This window comes from Clavelina lepadiformis, chromosome 9 (assembly GCF_947623445.1).
Source record: "Clavelina lepadiformis chromosome 9, kaClaLepa1.1, whole genome shotgun sequence".
Classification (NCBI taxonomy): domain Eukaryota; kingdom Metazoa; phylum Chordata; class Ascidiacea; order Aplousobranchia; family Clavelinidae; genus Clavelina; species Clavelina lepadiformis.
Window position 1 is genome coordinate 914,490 of NC_135248.1, and position 18,714 is coordinate 933,203.

At 37.6% G+C, this 18,714-nt stretch overlaps 1 protein-coding gene across 5 annotated transcripts; it reads left to right on the forward strand.

The window, feature by feature from the left end:
- Positions 1–21: 21 nt before the first annotated feature.
- LOC143470030 (protein phosphatase 3 catalytic subunit alpha-like) lies at positions 22–18,039 on the forward strand. Of its 5 annotated transcripts, none has more exons than XM_076967870.1 (15): positions 22–318; positions 1,230–1,348; positions 2,222–2,303; positions 6,484–6,608; positions 6,699–6,810; positions 7,057–7,202; positions 7,318–7,457; positions 7,786–7,863; positions 8,076–8,170; positions 8,296–8,421; positions 8,504–8,581; positions 9,990–10,001; positions 15,348–15,432; positions 16,163–16,260; positions 16,398–18,039. In XM_076967870.1, the coding sequence occupies exons 1-15, from the start codon at positions 258–260 to the stop codon at positions 16,538–16,540; spliced, it is 1,500 nt and encodes a 499-aa protein (XP_076823985.1). In that variant the 5' UTR covers positions 22–257; the 3' UTR covers positions 16,541–18,039. The 5 variants fall into 5 exon arrangements, with proteins under 5 accessions (XP_076823985.1, XP_076823983.1, XP_076823984.1 ...); XM_076967868.1 differs by lacking the exon at positions 9,990–10,001 and adding an exon at positions 10,559–10,669; XM_076967869.1 differs by lacking the exon at positions 9,990–10,001 and adding an exon at positions 11,344–11,364.
- Positions 18,040–18,714: the final 675 nt, after the last annotated feature.

An 18,714-nucleotide genomic window follows, 5' to 3' on the forward strand; every position in this document is an offset into this window, starting at 1 on the left:
TATTTCACTTCACATTTTATCATCTGTGACCTGTGTTATTTAGATCCAGTTCTATAGTATTCTGCTGTATGAGTACCAAGTCGTTTTAAACTGCATTACCTGTTTCCATCAAAAGACATTGGGGATATTACAATATGATATAAACAACAGTGTTTATTGCATGCTTGCATTTTTCTTGTGCTGCAAGCCTTGTATGTCTGAAAGAATCGTGAAGATCATACTTCGTGTGTTAAAGTAAAACTGGTATCACATCTACGATGACAACCTCATGTAACGACAAAGACCAAAAGCTTCCAACAGTGGACAGATGTGTTACGTGTAAGTTACACGTTATTTATTTATGTTATGGTTTGTGTGAAATGATTTGTGATGATGATTGTGATGATTTGTGTGAAAATGTACTAATAAATTGGCCACTTTGTGTAAACTGTTATGTATTTTTTTTCACATGAAAACCATTGCAATTGTGAATACCCAAACCTAATGCACATATTTTCAAAAAGTTTTTGCACAAAAATTGGTTATAAGTTGTTTAGGATTATTTTTGCTGGCCTGCCATTATTATAAATTTATCTGGAAGCATCAGGAAGCAGGATAGCGTCAGAGACTTTTTAAAAAAACATTCAACCCTGGGTGACTTTGGAAGTCAGTCATAAACCTGTGACTTAACCGATTATGAGATCCTGCTTAAGTTATACACTTTGTCACTGCAGCTGGTAGTGTGTGCTGAGCGGTCTGCAGGAAGTGTGTATACCGGTGGCACATTCTTTATAACAGTGACATCCTCTCTGCGTTACTTAAATGCTTTTCCTTACCCAGCACCAGCAAAGGAATTATGTATCCAACCAGTCAACTCCCACCTATACCAATGTACGGTTGATCGGGCAATCATGTGTTACAAGTGTTTGTGGTTGTGTGCTAAAGATTTTTGCGCATTACTGGGATTGTTCTCCCTTTGTTTAGTGCTTAGGTGGTTAATTATGCATCAAGGGACATGCCTAGGATTTGAAATATTGACTTTCCAGTGATGTTGAAACATATGAATAACGTTAATTGGAATATCATTTATGTAATTTGTTGAAATAATAGTTAATCAAACAAAAACCTTCTGAATTTAACTTTGATATATACTTAGATGTACTACATCTCCCTGCTCTTTTGTTGCTATGCCGGAGATCTTCTCACTATATAGTAATCAACTTGTCTATAATGTTATTTCAATGTTTTAGCTGTTCCCTTTCCTCCAAGCCACAAGTTGAAAGTTAACGAAGTGTTCGGTGAGAATGGCAAGCCGAGGGTCGATGTTCTGAAGGCGCATTTCGTCCAGGAGGGACGAGTTGATGAGGAGGTAAGAATTCTTCTTCTTTGCTTCTTGCTTTTTGACCAACCTGCCATAACAAAGACAACAGAGATGAATGAATTGCTATGTAGCCATCACGATATAATTTATATATGATACACCCCAAAATTATGTCCATACAATATGAAGCATCGTGTGATAAACGACAGCTCAAATGCACGCATACAAACTGTGGATACTTAAATCACCTTTGCTTAAGTTTCCGCAGTGGTAAATTGCTCGTACTGTGTACATTATAAACAGTGGTTAGCGTCAGGCGGTGTGCTATTACGTGTAGTGTGCAGTTTTTAAAATCTCTGTCAAAGCATTCATTTGTGAAGAATTTATAGCTTTTTCCCATAGTAATTTTAACGATCCTTTTCCATAGACTAAACATAATATGTTATGCACTAATACATAATTTTTAACTTTAATGTCGGTAAACTTTTGATACAATATCATGTAACAACAGCTGTTTGGCTAAAACACTAAGGTGACACAAACAAGAGTAGGGAACCATAAAAGATCGAAATGAGTCTCAAGTCAGTACTACTCATGGTAATAGCACGATATTTCAAAGAAAACACTGCAATTACCTGAAATTGCAGTGAAGCTTTAGAACTTGAAACTTTATCTGTGTCATTACTTTCTAAATTTAGCACATTCTGGTTTTGCTCATTGCATCTTGCATTCTTACTACTAAGTGTCTACATACTTTCTGATGTTAGGCTGTTAGCAAGACCACAGAAATCATTCAAGAACCAACATAAATTATTGTCAATTTTAAGACAAGCCGGTGTAATTATTTATAGTGCTGTGTTGTTAGCATAATGAAATTTTATTTGTCAACAAACTGATGTGTTTTCAATTTTTTTTCTCTAGCTTGCCCTTCGCATTATCAATGACTGCTCGGAACTTTTAAGGAAAGAAAGCACAATGGTCGACATCAGTGCTCCAGTCACAGGCGAGAAATTATATTGATTGGTCTAATCTAACTTTAGTTTGAAGTTCTAATTTTGTCCGTTTGTATGCTATTGTTATTTTAAAATTTTTGGATTTTCTGTTTATATCATAGCAACTTTATGCAGACTTAGAAGTTGTGTACTAGACATTGCTGGATCAGTTTGATCATCAAAGCTAATTACCAGATCTCCAAATTGGTCTCATGACATTGATTTACCGTCGTTGTCAGTCGCCAATGCAATAACCTTAAATGGTTTCGCATTGTATAAAGAGTAGTTTGACTTAACCTTAAAATATTATGATTATTACTTATCTAAGGGACCATAAGAATCTTAAATGCTTGAATGCATTTCCATCATGTCTATAATTAACTTATTAGTTGTTAGTTATGCTTTCAATAAATGGATATATTGTTAATACATGATTAATTTTGTGTTTTCAAATTTTTCAATTAAGATTTGTCAGTGTTGTTGTAACTTGTATATGCTAGGCTATGTTATGGTTTCCGCTTCCAGGTCATAAGATGCTACTAAGGCATTAAAGAAAAATCTTGAGTATTAATGCTTTTGATTGGAGCGCCTGCTTTTGCAGCGTTCTCGTGAATTATAGCACAGATTTTGTTGACTTGCTGTGCTTTTCAGATTGATTTTAGAAACGTGTATGTATCAGTCATAGCTGTCATCGCATGGATCCTGTCACAGTGTTTTAGTTGTGGCAACAGTGCTGGCTCTTTTGTGCAGCAATTCCAGCAGCTGCTTGCTGTTTGGTAACAGCTGGTCCTGGCAACAAGTTAATGCAGTTTTCGTAACTGGTCATGATCTCCACTGTTGGCTCGTCCTGTTTAAAGCACAACCATTTCATGTTTATATAACATTTACGTCTTGTATTTCATAGAAATCTTTTCTAATCTTATTGGTTGTTCCCCTTATGCCCCAACCATGGCATGTGCTTGCCTTTTCGTTTTACCATAACGTTTGTCACATATCTGTGTTAGGTAGCTTCACGTCATACATGTGTGTGTGTCCATGCCCTTATAATATTAAGCTTGCAAGGGGTCGGGCAGTTCGGTTATACAATGACATTTGTGACACAACAAAGGATTTTGTTATATCCTACTCTGCCCACTTTGATCATTGTGAAAACACTTAATGAGACGACGTTATTGAAGCTGTTGACGTTATTGACGTTATTAGCTCCTTCAGGTCATACGAGGTGGTTTCAAAGAAGTGGATGGCGACGCACACCTTAAAACTAATGGGTAATGGCCCATCAGTCACAAATCCTTGCGAAATATCGTTTCTCATGTTTGTCGGCGCTTCGGTTGGGTATTAAGCTAATTTAACCAACGGAGCGCTGAGCAAACTACCACGCGGAACCTTTCATTGTGAGCCGTCTGTTCGCAAACGCAAATATTGTGTTGGTCTACTCAAATATTTCTGTCGCAGTTTTATTTGACACGGAACTTCCCGATGCTTTCTTGTAAAACCGTAAAAGCCATCGTCTGTGGTTCCAATGTTATTATTAATCCCGATTGTGACAAATTGTACTGCGTTCTTGATTTCTTATTGTTGTGCATAGCTCTGTTACAAATTGTTAGTGGTTTTCTTCAATCGCTATGGTGTTGCATAGATAGAGGATCATATGTGATATTATTGATCGGCTGTTGGTGGGCTGCTGAACGTCAAATCATTTCTTCATTCAGCGAAAACCCGCCCCGGTCATTTCACCTTCCCTTCAGAAATATTGAGTTTTATGTCACTCGTCTATGTTATGGTTGTCATTTCGGCGCTTAGTTGTGGAAAATCAACACCGAGATTAAAAAACATCTTATTTCGATTCACGGTTCGCCAAAATCGCCCAAGTTGATCTACCGCAGTATTCCCAGTCCAAAACTGTTGTTAAAATAGCGCCAAGGGTTGTTGTATCGTGTTACCTTGGGTGAAATATTTTGTACAGGATGATGATGATTAATTTCCAGCTCACGCGTCCGGCCATTTTTATAGAGCATACGGCGCAATTTCTTTGCCGTGCCTTTGTTAATCATAAACAACGACCGTTCGCTAAGCTTTGTTTGTGCTTTTTGTGACGTAGGACCCTATAACAACTTCCTAGAGTCTCAGCGTAATGAGCGTCGTGAAACTCTGATCTAGGCTATTACAGCCATCCTTGCCATTACCCGGTAGTTTAGTTTTCTATGGTTTAATTGCCTGCCAGGGAAGAGTCATCAACATAATTTACATTTTTGTAAATTTGCATTTAGGCGTTAAAACGTTATCAGTTTTACAAGTTGTGTTCCAGTAGGCCATTATTTCGACACAACTCAATTGCTATTTGCCATCATTTTCTACGTTTGCATAAAGCCTCGTTTTTAGATGACGTCCATTGACGGCCGGGTAAACGTACATACACGGATCATAGCATGAACATCTATGCACCACCTAGTTGTCCTAGTATATACCGGCAGTACAGAGTGCCGCAAATCCCAAAATTTACTATTTCCTGTGTGGTTCGTGTGTAATTAAAACGCTCGGTTGTTTGTTGTAGGTTTTGCATAAGCTGCGGTCAAAACGCAAACAAGCACATTATGGTTCGTATAATCTAAGTGTCGCCATGGGCCCGTGAAAGCCTTCGCTCATGCATAATTAAGGCACCTCGACTTTTCAAAACCCTTTGTTAGTTGGCGAGATTTTAATTACGTCACATTACCCTCATGCAAGTTTAGCGATACAAGCTGAGCAGCCCGGGTCGATATCGGCGGTGAGGCCATCATACAGGTCTTTTTATCCCCACCATCTTTTTTATATCGCGGCGTTATTTAACATCGAAGCGCGTGTGACATTCCTACAACGGTTCTATGATTCCCGTCTGACCGATCGCGGATCGAACGAACCATCGCCGTGTGTGTGAAGATGCCGAGAAAAGTTTGCGGTTGCTATCAAATTGGACCAACGCGAGTTACACGACCACGCGAACTTGTGACGTTGATGAATGGCGACGGAGCGCGGGATGAAACACGATACGTCACGATACCAATGACCCCACCAACCGCGCTAGTTAAATCGACCCGCCCTTAATTCTCCACACATCTCGTTTGAAATGATTTTAGGCGTGCTGATGTCTATTGCTTGTGAAATATTAAAATAGTCTGTTTAAAACGCTTTCTTGTTGTGGCATTCACGTTGTCGTCACTTGAAAGATTGACCAAGAACTGATGCGCTGACAGCCGATGAAAAGGAACAAGTCTGACAAAGAAGTGAAGATTTTGCGGGATCACGGCATCAAACGCGATCTTGTAACGTTCCATCGACTCGGTTTGTAGCAATCACTCCTGGGAATTGAGTCTTCAAGCAGACTCGTGCGTCAGATTAACTTCTTGCCTAAACCTTAATTTTATCTTCAATTGTTCATCTCCCAAGAGTGTCATGGCTACTACTTAAACCCAGGCATAGGCGGGTCTTGCTTGACCATTGATTGCCACTAAGCTGATTGCTGTTGACCTGTCCATTTTATGTTTACTGCTTCCTTTTAGTGACCTGGCTGAAAAGCGATCACACAGTGACGCCATCACTTATAAATTAAGCCTCTGCGGCAGAGTATGACAGTGCGGCTGGCTTGTAGTGATTGGTGGATATTTGCCGAGTGTCATGTGATGGTTTTTGTCGCTAATGCGCCACTAACTGATAAATCACGTTTATTTGATCAGCGGATAAGATGTGAAATGTATGTCTATGGCACACTGTGTGAATCGTCTGTGCTAAATGACGCTGGTTTAAGCTGGAGATGCCCAATTTCGGATGGTGATGTTACAGCTCACCACTTGACTGCAGTTAACTATCAGGAGTCAATTGTTTCTAACTCGAGTTCAAAAATCCTTCTGGTTCTGTCTTGGCCCTGATTTAAGTCTGAGCCATAATAATATCCAAAGCATGTTCGTGACAAAGTCACAAATTGTCTTTTGAAAATTTGGTTCTGTTTTGTAACTTTTTTTTGTGTTGCTGTTTCAAATGTTATTTTACAAATAAAGCAGAAGATAGATCTGAAATAAGCCGTTACGCTTCAAAAAAGATTTGATTTTAGTCACTTATCTCATAATAGCCTACATTGATTGGATGAGAACCCCAAGACAGGTTAAGTTAATATTTACTTTTTAAAAACTTAACGTTGTTCTTCATAATTTCCAGTCTGTGGCGATATACACGGCCAGTTCTTCGACTTGATGAAGTTGTTTGAGGTCGGAGGGAACCCGGCGACCACCAATTATCTCTTTCTCGGTGATTACGTTGATCGGGGATACTACAGCATCGAGGTGGGGATAAAACTCATCTACTTTAAGCTGTTTTGGAAGCATTTTTGTTGCCGTTGTTTGGTTAACTTTGTTGTTTTTTTGTGATTTTAGTGTGTACTCTACCTGTGGTCTTTGAAAATTTTGTACCCGACTACTTTGCATCTTCTACGTGGCAATCATGAGTGCCGACATCTGACTGAATATTTCACTTTCAAGCAAGAATGTAAGTCGGCCAAGCTTGTTACAAGGAATTGAGAATTACCTTGAATAGACTCATGTACTCCATTTGTGTCAAAGTGCCTTGCAGATCACTCAATTCTTACAAGATATTCTGTTTCTTGAGTATAAGTAACTGCTTTTTTGTGAAACTAATTTTCTGTTAAAGTTAATGCTTCTGCGCAATGGATAATGCTGGTACTGTATCATACTTCTTAAAAAACTTGAAGTCATCTTCTCTGTGTTGGTGCAGGCAAAATAAAATACAGTGAGAATGTTTACGATGCGTGCATGGACAGCTTCGATTGCTTGCCACTCGCTGCGCTGATGAACCAACAGTTTCTTTGTGTTCACGGAGGTCTGTCTCCTGAACTGCACAGCCTCGAAGATATTAAAAAAGTAAGTGGTTTGTTAGGAGCTTTCTGTTCTTTTATAGGCGTCTGTGGTAATGTTAAGCGCTTGTTAAAGCTTGTATCTCACAGATACAGCCGACCAACCAATTGTTTTTTCATAGTTGGATAGATTTAAGGAGCCGCCGGCTTTTGGACCCATGTGCGACCTCTTGTGGTCTGATCCCCTGGAAGAATTCGGCAACGAGCATACGACCGAACATTTCTCTCACAATACTGTCCGTGGCTGTTCGTACTTTTACAGGTGCGATGTACAAAGTGCTATGTTTACATTCAAATACCTACATACGATGCCACCATGAGCATCTCTGTTCCACTGCAGACAACTGCATGGTTAGAAACACATATGTTTGTCCAAGAACAAACATAGTCTAAGCCGAAGATTTCCAACTGAACCTTGGGGCCCGTAAAGGGGTATGGGCGAGTAATATTAATTCCCACATAAGTAACATTTTTAAGTCAAGAAGTCTGGAATTATTGCGGCTAGGGGTCTGCAAGTAGCAAAAGTTGGAGACCATTGGCTGAGCTGATCCTGTTGCGCTGACACAATTGACTTGTTGTATATTTTGCAGTTATCCGGCAGTGTGTGACTTTCTACAGAACAACAGCTTGCTCTCACTGATTCGAGCTCACGAGGCTCAAGATGCAGGGTAAGTGCCATGGCAAAGTTTCATCTTCGTTCTGGGACAAGAAATTCAATTTTTTTCATCAATAGTTACACCTGTACCATCATGTGAATTTCTTTTTTTGACACATTTTGAGTAGACTGAACTAAATCTGTGAATTTTTTTGTTTTTTTAAATTTTATTTTGCTTGCCGTTTGGTAATCTTGGGTAATGTTGTTAATATTTTTATTTTATAGATATCGCATGTACAAGAAAAGTACCACTACTGGTTTTCCATCACTTATTACTATATTCTCAGCCCCAAATTACTTAGATGTCTATAACAACAAAGGTAAATCTTGTTCAGGAATACCAAGTCTTTCAAGGTTTTGTTTAATTGCAATTGCCACTGGAAATGTCACGAGGAATGTGCTCGTTTCAATTATAACTGTGGGTGACCTGTAATTGATTTTCCAGCTGCAGTTTTGAAGTACGAAAACAACGTAATGAACATAAGGCAATTCAACTGCTCTCCTCACCCCTATTGGCTGCCCAACTTCATGGATGTCTTTACCTGGTCTCTACCCTTTGTTGGTGAAAAGGGTGAGCTCTTTATTACATCATAAACCTTCATTGCATGATTTTAGATTTTATTGTTGCTCCATAATTACCTCCAATGTTTCAGTGACTGAGATGTTGGTGAACGTCCTCAACATTTGTTCAGATGATGAACTGATGGCGGAGAGGGACGACAACTTTGAAGGTAAAAATATTCGATATTTTATCGGTCTGAACATCAGCGGGCAGGGAGGAGCCGAATTGTTGTTTTAGCAACAGATTGACACACACCACAAGCGTCGCTAAAAGCAATCTAAATTTTCTTGAAATATGCAAAAATGTGATTTAAGCTATTAAAATAATTTTATCGATGGAAATATTGATTTTTATGGACTCGGGCCCGCCAGAAATCATGTTTGACCGATTTCTTCTTTTGCTGACTTGGCAATAGCTCGAAATCTTTGTTGTTGTTTCAGCTTTTTTGATCAATTATTGATGTTCTGTGGAACTTGGGCTTAATATTTAAGCAGAGAGATTACTTTGCGATAAAAATATGTGCCAAAACATATTCCATGAGCTTTCCTCTAAGCGCCTTAAACTTTTAGTATGCACATCTGCAATTTGCACGATATTATACATTGTTAATAATTCATATTCAATCATGATATTAGCTTGGTTGTAAAAAGAAGAAATATTAAACACTACATTCTAATCAACACTTGAAAATAAACCCTTTCATGCACAATTCTGAAATCAATATTTCACGTGCACATTTCTAGTTGCTTTTGTAATGTCATTATTCAATAAATTTTTGAAGGTCACAAAATACACAAATTCTGGCCATTTTTACTTTTCATTGTTAATTCTGTTTTGAGAAATTGCCAGTACTTCTGAGTCGGGTCTGTAGCACTGTGGTAAAAGTTGATTAAATTAGAAGTGTCTAATTTGAATGAAATATTAAATAGATTTTTTAATGAGCCCATTTTTATCTTCAAAATAACAGCTGACAAGCAAATGACTGGCAGAGTGTCAAAAATGTCCCAACTGTGGACAAAGATTAATAGGTTTTTGTTTATAAATCTTTAAAAGTTTTAGACTGTCCGGTAACTTATTTACGAACGTTACATTAAATTTTTCTATTGTTTCTCCCATCAACTATCTAAAGTTGCACTTATTAAATTTACCCAGCATCAAGTGTTTCTTTTCACCTTAGCACAATACGCGATAATCCTTTGCATTTTTTCTTTTTGGTCTGCTCTGTTTGCAATTGCATTAATTATTCATAAAGCACATATTTGGTGGATTTCCATTACACAGTGACAAATGCGGCATTTCACAGAGCTGGAAATTATGAGTTAAATTGCATGCTAGCATATAACACATGATGAGCTCAAGCCGTAGTCCAAGTTGCAGTGGTTAATTTGCAACATATTGCCACTATGTCTTGTTAAATGCAAACATAGAAATGCCATTAAATTATTTGCACAATTACCATCAGATAATGTTTAATTAATGAGCAATTTTCTATCAGTGTCAGCCAGCTTGGTCTTAGGGGCTGCACCAAACCTAACCTTTGGCATTACAATGATTAATTTGTGTCTTGTTCTCCCCAGGAACGGTTAATGGTAAGACTTTATTGCATTGGTAGCATCGTGATCATCTAATTTGATGGAATGTCTCTGACATTTGCATTCTTCTGAAGCATTTCAGATGCTGTAGAAATATTAGCTCTTATCTCTGCCGCATGCTTTCATTCAAAAAACGCTCTTACACTTTCCTTGCTACCAACCTAGAAAATAATTTCTCAAATTCACAAAATTTATTGGCATCTTGATATATTGTCTTGCCTGAAGGTCAGTAGTTTTTTCTTGTGTCTTAAAACAATAGCTGTTAAACAGCCGTACAATAGCAAAGCTCTTCAGCCACGTGGCGACACGTCATAGTATTGTTGGCATCGCCATATCTTAGTTAACTCTGCATTTATTCCATTAAAAATACTTATGCATGCGCTGTCATTTTTAATTCCCTTGCCAAACTCTTAACACTTTCCATACCTTGTATACATATCTACTGTCTAATCACGTGCTTCAAAGCTTGTTTATTTGACAATGATTGCTTAAGCTGGTGGCATTCTTGAGAATGTCGTAACATGGTGTTTTCAAGTTACTTTCGTCACTCACAGAATACCTAACAAAGCAATTGAGAATAAGTGCCGCATTTTTAAGAAAAACAGTCATGGCAAGGGCTCCATCCAGGCAGGATTCATCAGGCTCGTTGCCTGTAGCTAATCATAGTAAGGTACCGGGGATGTCTTCCCCTTGTGAGTGGATCTTTCTCTTGCTGTGGAAAAATTTTGGATTTTTAGCCGTAGATCTAACAGTGTATTATTTGGGCCTGGTTGTCACATGCGCGGTAACAATGGATTTAATGTGGAATTTGTATTTTTGGGTTGCTGCAACCCTTTTTTGTTTAGCTTAATAATAACTTATCCATCATAGAATCGCGTGTTTTAGTCGACTAACCCGTTTGTGTAGTGTTACTTACAAAATACTGCAGTCATTTGATGGGTTGTTTTCAAGGCTTCCTGCGTTTCTGCTTAACTCCAAGCTGAGTGACTTGTTTTCATTATTTTTCACTTTAAAATTCCTCGTTTTTATTGAAAAGGTTTCCAGCAAAGTTGTTCTTCGAAGTACAATTTTGTGCAGATTATTTTTTCTAACTCAGCAGTAACTCAATTTTTATTCAAAAATTTCCCTTAAACACCTCACTTTAGGATCAGTGAAGCATTTTTTTATTACAATTGTAGTTACAGTAGTAGCATAGTATTTTTTTAAATACAGCTGTCTTACTCATTTAAACAATTTGATCGGGTCAAACGTGACCGAAACATTAAACTATGTCATTTAAAACCCAAATCTTTTATCTCGTTTTCCGGAAACTTTGGAGTAAGCGTCTGATTTGTTGTAGGTCAAGACGGCAGTGGTGAAGGTAAGACATAGCATGTATTTATCGCATGCACAATCAAGCACGGTGCCCTTTCATTTCGAACTTTATCCATATTAAACCATCTCCTGGCGGTTTTAATTACTCTGCTCTCCTTGCAATACATTTGGTGGTGGCTAAACTGCAGAAGGTTCTTGTGCTTGTCAGATTGTGTGCAACGTTACATCCCCACATCCATAACATTTTGTTTAAAAACGCCTCAATTTTTTATTGTTTTCACCTGTGAGTTAAAAAGCATTTTTTCTGGGTGTATGCACAAAATCTTTTGACATTTCTGTTGTTAGATTTATTGCTGTTGCAGTGATTTTGGTAACATTGCTCATGTATCACATTAAGTTTCCACATTTTACCTAAAATGTTGTCACCATCGTGACACCTTCTCACTGAAACATTCTCTATGAGAATATTCGTTACAAATAATTCTCCATGAGATGTTCTTATTAACTCTGAAGTGTGCAAGTAGTGGTTTAATTTTTAGCATTTATGAGATAATTTTTTGTCGGCAAGACTCTGCCCAGTTCGCAATCCGCAATCAATTACACTGGTCAACAAATTTTTTTTTATTTTTTGTTGCATGAGATTTTTTAACTGATTCTACACAATCTTGGGATGCTGATTTCAAATCTGCAATCAGTTTCTTTATGCATGCTCTAGTTTTAATGCAATCGAAAATTTAAATTTTTTCGTTTCTGGCTCATATTTAGTGTGCGCTGTCTGTATGGTACAGTACCAGTGTTTCAGATAGAAGCTTTCAGCTCTTTTAAGTTGTAGCCTACTGCTGTTTAAGGGCGTTTTAAGAAGCTAAGCAGTTTGATTATAGTGAGGTATTGCGGATAGATGCTGTAGGATAGGTTATAAGCTCTATTTTACACGCGTAAATGCAAAAATAAACATGATTCATTTTGTTATATCAGTGGTGTGTACACGCTTTTTTGGTCAAAGATGAAATATAACATCGTTCGTGAAGCCTGCCTACAGAGCTTACTTTGGCATCCATCTTGGCGATCAAGATAAGAAATGGTCTCCACATATTGTGTGCCATAACTGCGAACAAATGCTCAGAGACTGAACAAAAGGAAAGCGGAAGAGTCTGCCTTTTTGCATTGCAATGGTGTGGCATGAACCCCAAGATCACACGACTGACTGCTACTTTTGCATGGTAAATATGAAAGGTGTTGGCAGGAAGAGCCGACTGATGCTTTCTTATCCAAGTATACCATCAGCTATACGACCTGTTCCGCACTCTGATAGATTCCCTCCTCCAGTCTTTAGTGGTTTTACATTTTCTGAAGATGAGGAAACTGAATCGGAAAGGGAAGAGGTTATGGAAATTGAGTATAAAAGAGCAGATACAGAATCTGAATACTATTTTGGTGAAACCAGAGTAGCTGTTCAGCAGTTTAATCAATCAGAACTGAATGACTTAGTACGTGATTTAGATTTGTCCAAGCAAGAAGCTCAGCTCTTAGCCTCCAGCCTCAAGGAAAAACAGGTTCTAGATTAATCTGTAAAGGTTTCCTTTTTTCGAAAAAGAGAAGAACCCTTTCTTCCCTATTTTTCAGAGGAAAATATGCTGGTATATTGCAACGATATACCTGGTCTTCTCGAACAACTGGGTATCTCCTTGTATGATCCAGAACAATGGCGATTGTTTTTGGACAGTTCCAAGCGCAGCCTCAAGTGTGTCCTTTTACACAATGGAAATGTTTATGAAGCTGTTCCAGTTGGTCACTCCACTGTCTTAAAGGAACGGCATGATGACATTAGAATTGTTATGGATTTGCTCAGATATCATGAGCACAACTGGATCATTTGTGTTAACCTCAAAATGGTTAGTTTTCTGCTAGGTCAGCAAAAACGATACACTAAATTTCTATGTTATCTATGCATGTGGGACAGCAGAGCACGTGAAAAACATTGGACACAGAAGGAGCGGCCTTACGTGAAACATTTCAAGTTGGCATGCCTAATGTAACACACAACCCAATCGTAAGCAGAGACAAAATTGTTTTTCCGCTCCTGCACATCAAACTAGGTCTCACAAGACAGTTTGTTAAAGCTCTAAATCCTGACAACGAGTCCTTTCATCATCTTCTTTACACTTTCCCTGCTTTGCAATATGATAAAATTAAAGCAGCAAACTCAAAAAGCGTACAAACGCAGAAGTTATTGGATTGTCATCATTCTTTTCAATGTCATTTTGCAAAAAAAAATCGCTTATTACATGTATTTTACCAGCAAAAATGTTATTTGTTACATTTTTTCAAACATTTGGTGCCTAATTGTCTGTAAATAGAAATGCTAGTGGTAACACAATAATTTCTGGGAACCTATTTTTGTTTTGAGGTTGGTTATTCGACTATAAGCAAGAACGTCATTTGACAAATCATGTAATTTTCAGAAAATTTAAATTTAGTAAATAAAAAATAAAAAATCTCAATTTGCAAAAAATCTAGACCTTGCAGAAAAAAACTAAGGTCAGATTCGGATTCACCGCCCCCAAATTAGGTAAGAACAAGTGTTGGTAGAAATGCAACAAAATTTTTGTTGACCAGTGTTATTTATGCCTTCAGTACAGGAATGACTACAAAGTAGTCATTTTTGTATGTACATAAAGTTATGTACATACAAAATGTTAGGAATGCTGGCATAATTTTGTTACAATTTTTATTAGTTTTCATTAATATATATAATTGATAAACTGAGAAATATCACTTTTCGGTTTCAATTAAAGACGTATGTGTTAGCCTCTACTATAACAGGATAGACTTTGCAACAATTTTTTAAGTTTTAGTTTTAGACTGGCGATGCTATTTTGTTTATATAGCATGGTGTGTTTTCACCTAACATTACATATTTAAATAATTTGCATAGTTACACACAGTTTTCTTCTTGTAATTGTTTCCGTTTCCTAAATACTCCACACTTGAAAAGCTTCATCTTTTAAAACCTAATTAACTTTTTGCGTAAAAAACTTAAATTGTATTTTGGTGAACAACCGTTTTTCTCCGGCACGAGCATGTGAGTGGTGTGTTTTTTTTCTTCACCTTACCAGTCGTGACAGGTTTTCGGGGTGAGATCCAACTCCTAATATCAACATGTGAGGAATGGTGGTTTTCTGGTGTTTGAACTATGTATTTTACTGCTTCATAGCATCACATTGTGATGCAAAGCTCCTCGATCTTGAAATGGCAAATCCGTAAATCAGTTTCATCGTTGGTATCTGCATTATATTCGCCGAACTTTCTATTGATCATTACATCAGTTAACTTACGAATATTTCAGTGTCATTTAATGATTTGGTGTGAACGTTGCTTGGTTGTTTACTTGTCTGCTGTTGTGTTCGTATTTTGCATGGGTCGGCCATTTTGCTTTTATTTAAATCAAACTAACTTGTACTTGCTATACCTGGTTGAAAATGGCCTCGTCTATGAAACACGAAGTCACAAGTTACTTTCGCTTCAATGTTTAAAAGCAAATTTTTGCTCTCTTCTTGCAGAAAGTAAAAGAAACCATAAAATTCTCTGCTTATACTTATCCCTTCTCTTTATCGTGCTTGTAGTGCAATTAGCTAGTGGTTGATTCTAATCTAAAGTTAGTGGCCATGCTTCAGTGATCATTGTTGCCTGTGTAGATACTGACGGATTGTATTTCAAGTAATTTGTGTGTGCAAGGCCATTTTATTTTTAGTGAGTGAATTCTGCAATGGCTTTCTGTTGGCTTTAGCTGTCATACTTCAGCTTTAGTGACCCTGGCATGTTTTAGCTTTGTCATAATGCGATTCTTCATAATTAATACCAACCACTACCTCACAATGTGGGTTTTGGTACTGCTCAGGCAAAAGTGATCAAATAGAAAACGTTTTAAAGTGAGTGCTGATGGTACGAGGCTGAATTCTTTGCAATTTTTGGCTCAACCAGTTAATTTTGTGAAATAATGTTAATAATTTTTAAATATTTTGATATAAGGTGGTTACCCAGCTGCTAGGAAAGAAGTGATTCGGAATAAAATTCGAGCGATTGGCAAAATGGCTCGAGTTTTCTCCGTGTTAAGGTAAACTAACAACACGACTCATCATAAATTGCACCTGCCTCGATGAAAACTGTTTTAAACAGAAATTGTTTTGCCTCATCAATATCCAATTGTACGAATGTAGAAAGTACATAAATAAAAATTTCGGAAAATTTTATGCCGAAAAGTTGCTAATTGCCCGGAGGTGTAAACTTGAAACTGAGTTGTGTTGCTTTGATTTATTTTTGAATTTGTATTTACTTCACATTGGTGCATTTACTTTTTCATGCTTTTGTTGCCCCACTGATAAATATGAGTAGTCAGCGAAGAGATGAAAAGGAAAAAGCTTCAGAGAGATGCACTCAGGCTAAAGATACGCGCAGTTGGAAAAATGGCCAAGTTTTTTGAAACTTTAAGGTACTAGCTAGGCCACGGTTTCATGTCAGGAAATGGCCAAGCAAAAAATGGAACCAGTCAGTTGTACAGTCTATAATGTTTGCATTTGTTAACAAGAAAGCCATTTGATTTACTGGTAGATTACGCATAACATGCTCCTAGATTCCCTAGAAATCATGTTTACTTTCTGGCGTGAAAAAGTTTCAGGTAATCAGTGTAAAGTTTGAAGTTGCCGACTTAAATTTTCTTGCAGAATATCACAGATGCAGCTCAAAGTGCTTGTGAGGCTCAAACAATGTATAGTTAAAATTAGTTATACCGTTAAATGTCAATTATCGTTTCCGCTTAAAATTTACCAGTTTTCGTGTCTTTGCAGGAAAGAGAGTGAGACAGTGCTGGAACTGAAGGGTCTCACACCTTCTGGTATGCTGCCTATGGGTGTTCTTTCAGGTGGAGCCCAGTCGCTACAGTCAGGTAAATTTTTGGGCTCTGCTGTTCTGCAACTGTCGCCTTAGTGCTGAGTATGCATTTAAATTTGTATTTTTTTAACTTTCTAAATAAAGTAGCAATGTTATGGTGAGTTAACATCATATTTACTTGTTTAATTTCAGCTCTGGACGGAGTTGACGCCTCTCACGGCATCCACACATTTGAGGAGGCGAAAGGTCTGGATCGGGTCAACGAGAGAATGCCGCCTCGAAAAGACAAAGCGGAAAACTCCGCTTCTTCAAGCAAGTCCAACTCTGAGAACTAAACCAGTTCACCACATGACCTCTAGTGGATGGAGATTGCCATGGAGATGAGATGAAAACTTTTTGGAAACTTTTTGAGGATGTTTTTCTTTGTTTTTGCATGTTCTACGAATGACAGTTAGAGTAATAGCGTTTAAGACATTCTGAGACTATTTTGCCGTATGCATCTGAACTAATGCGTCAGGGTTTTCACACGAACTGCAGTCCAACTGACTAATGTGTTTAATGTCAGGAAAACTGAACAAGACATGACGACAGTTGTAAGAAATTGTTGACGGGTTGCTTTGCTCAAATAGACCCTTGTATGTCTTTGAAAAATTTTTGAACTTTTTGTCATTACAGTATATTGGATACGATTTTCAAAGTATTTATGATACCAGTGGAAATGCTGCCTTGTTTAGCTTTAATGGACAGTGTGATGTTAAATGCAAGGCAACCGGTTTGTTTAAGTTTTAGTAACAGGCTGCCTAAAACATACCGTGATGTATTCCCATAAACTCGTAGTAAAAATACACTCAACTACTGAGTTGGCTTAAAAGACGTCGACATTAATATTCTAATAGTTGTTTAAACTTGTGTCGCGTCGAACTGCTGACGTGTGTGCTGTATGTTGTGAAAACTGTTTGTTTACCGAAGAACCGTTCCGGCACCTTGTTTGTATTTATACACATTATATATATATCCAGTTTTGTCAGATTATTGTTTAAGTATACCCTCACCGGCCGAAGCCAATTATTGTGAAAGCGTCTGAAGACAGATTGGAATATACCCTTTTTGCTTTAAAGTTATGGACATATGTGCAAACGTACCCCAGCACTTACTAGTAGGGTAAGAATTTTAGGGTAGCATTTTTGTTTTGCATTAAGTGTCATTACTTTGCCAACTCTGGGTTGTGTTTTGGTGTAACTGATGCTCACAAAACCGTATCATCCTAATGATGGTCTTCTGCGTTTATCGCCCCCGATCGGTTTCGTACATTGCAGATTCTATTGGAAACATTACTTGTTGCCAACATAGAAATCTATTTACATGGTTGTCAATGTTATCTTGTTATACCTTTCACAAAATTACATGAGAATTTGTAGAATGTAGATCTTCACATGTTCAGTTCCCTCTGCTGGTCTTATTTCTAACCATTCTTGGACTGCATCACTTATGTTTGATACCAGTTATTGGCTTACAAACTAACCATCCATAATGCAATCACAGTCTGCTTTTTGTTTGCATTTTATTGAGTTACTTACTGCGTTGACCTTATTTTAGAACTGTCAATACTGTCAAGACATTTATCAGGCCTGTAATTTCAATGCTTGGAACAAACTGTATTCCCGTTTTGTCATTTTGTGTTTGTTGGGAGTTTGTTTGCAATTTTTTCACCGTTTCAAAGTGGTTTCTACCCCGGCTGCCAGTTATCGACGCGTTTTCACCACTTTCTTTAGCTGGTACTTCAGTTTTGTAATATCCCATATAGAAAATAATAAATTTTTCGTTAATTTATAAACCTTATGCAAAATTCTACTTTCGTTACGACTTACAAGAGCCTTTTGGAACCAGAGGTTTAAATTTAGTTCACCCATTTTGTTTGTACCTAGAAGTGGTAGTTGAAGTGTTTGCTGTATTTCAGATTTGGCAAATCAGCTTATTCGTTAATGATCAATCGTTAATCTTTCGCCCGGCAACCGTGAGTAGCGAAACGTGGCGCTAACCATTGTCACATGGCGCAAATAAACGAGGGCAACGCCCTGGGGTGTTTAAAGTTAAACGTGTAAGATGTTAAACACATTAATGGTAAAAGGTTTAGAATGCCAGCAAACGAAATACGACAATGTTCGAGTTACAGTAAGTACAACTAATGTAAAAACAAGGAGTAAAAACATTTTAAAGGAATTGTGCGATTATTAGGTTCTGTCATTGTGAAAAGTTACAAAGTGAATGCGACAGATCGCTGTTTCTGGTCGAGATTGTTAAGGCAGTCTTACTTCAAAAGTAACTTGGTAAAGTAAGAGTTATCGCTTATTTCCAGTTGTGGTGTAGTTTGGCGGTGGTAAGACAATAAAACCAGTGGCCCTCCTTGAAATAATACCATGCAAAAGCAGCAAAATTTAAAATTGCTCAACTCAATTGGTAGCTACGTCAAGCTAGAAAGTACTGCGCGATGAAAACGATATTAATGTTT

Bases quoted from the DNA above. Each gene is read 5' to 3' on its own strand.
- LOC143470030 (XM_076967868.1), top strand. From the start codon at position 258: ATGACAACCTCATGTAACGACAAAGACCAAAAGCTTCCAACAGTGGAC. The intron at 319-1,229 runs GTAAGTTACACG...TCAATGTTTTAG, and splicing joins AGTGGACAGATGTGTTACGT to CTGTTCCCTTTCCTCCAAGC. The intron at 7,458-7,785 runs GTGCGATGTACA...TATATTTTGCAG, and splicing joins GGCTGTTCGTACTTTTACAG to TTATCCGGCAGTGTGTGACT.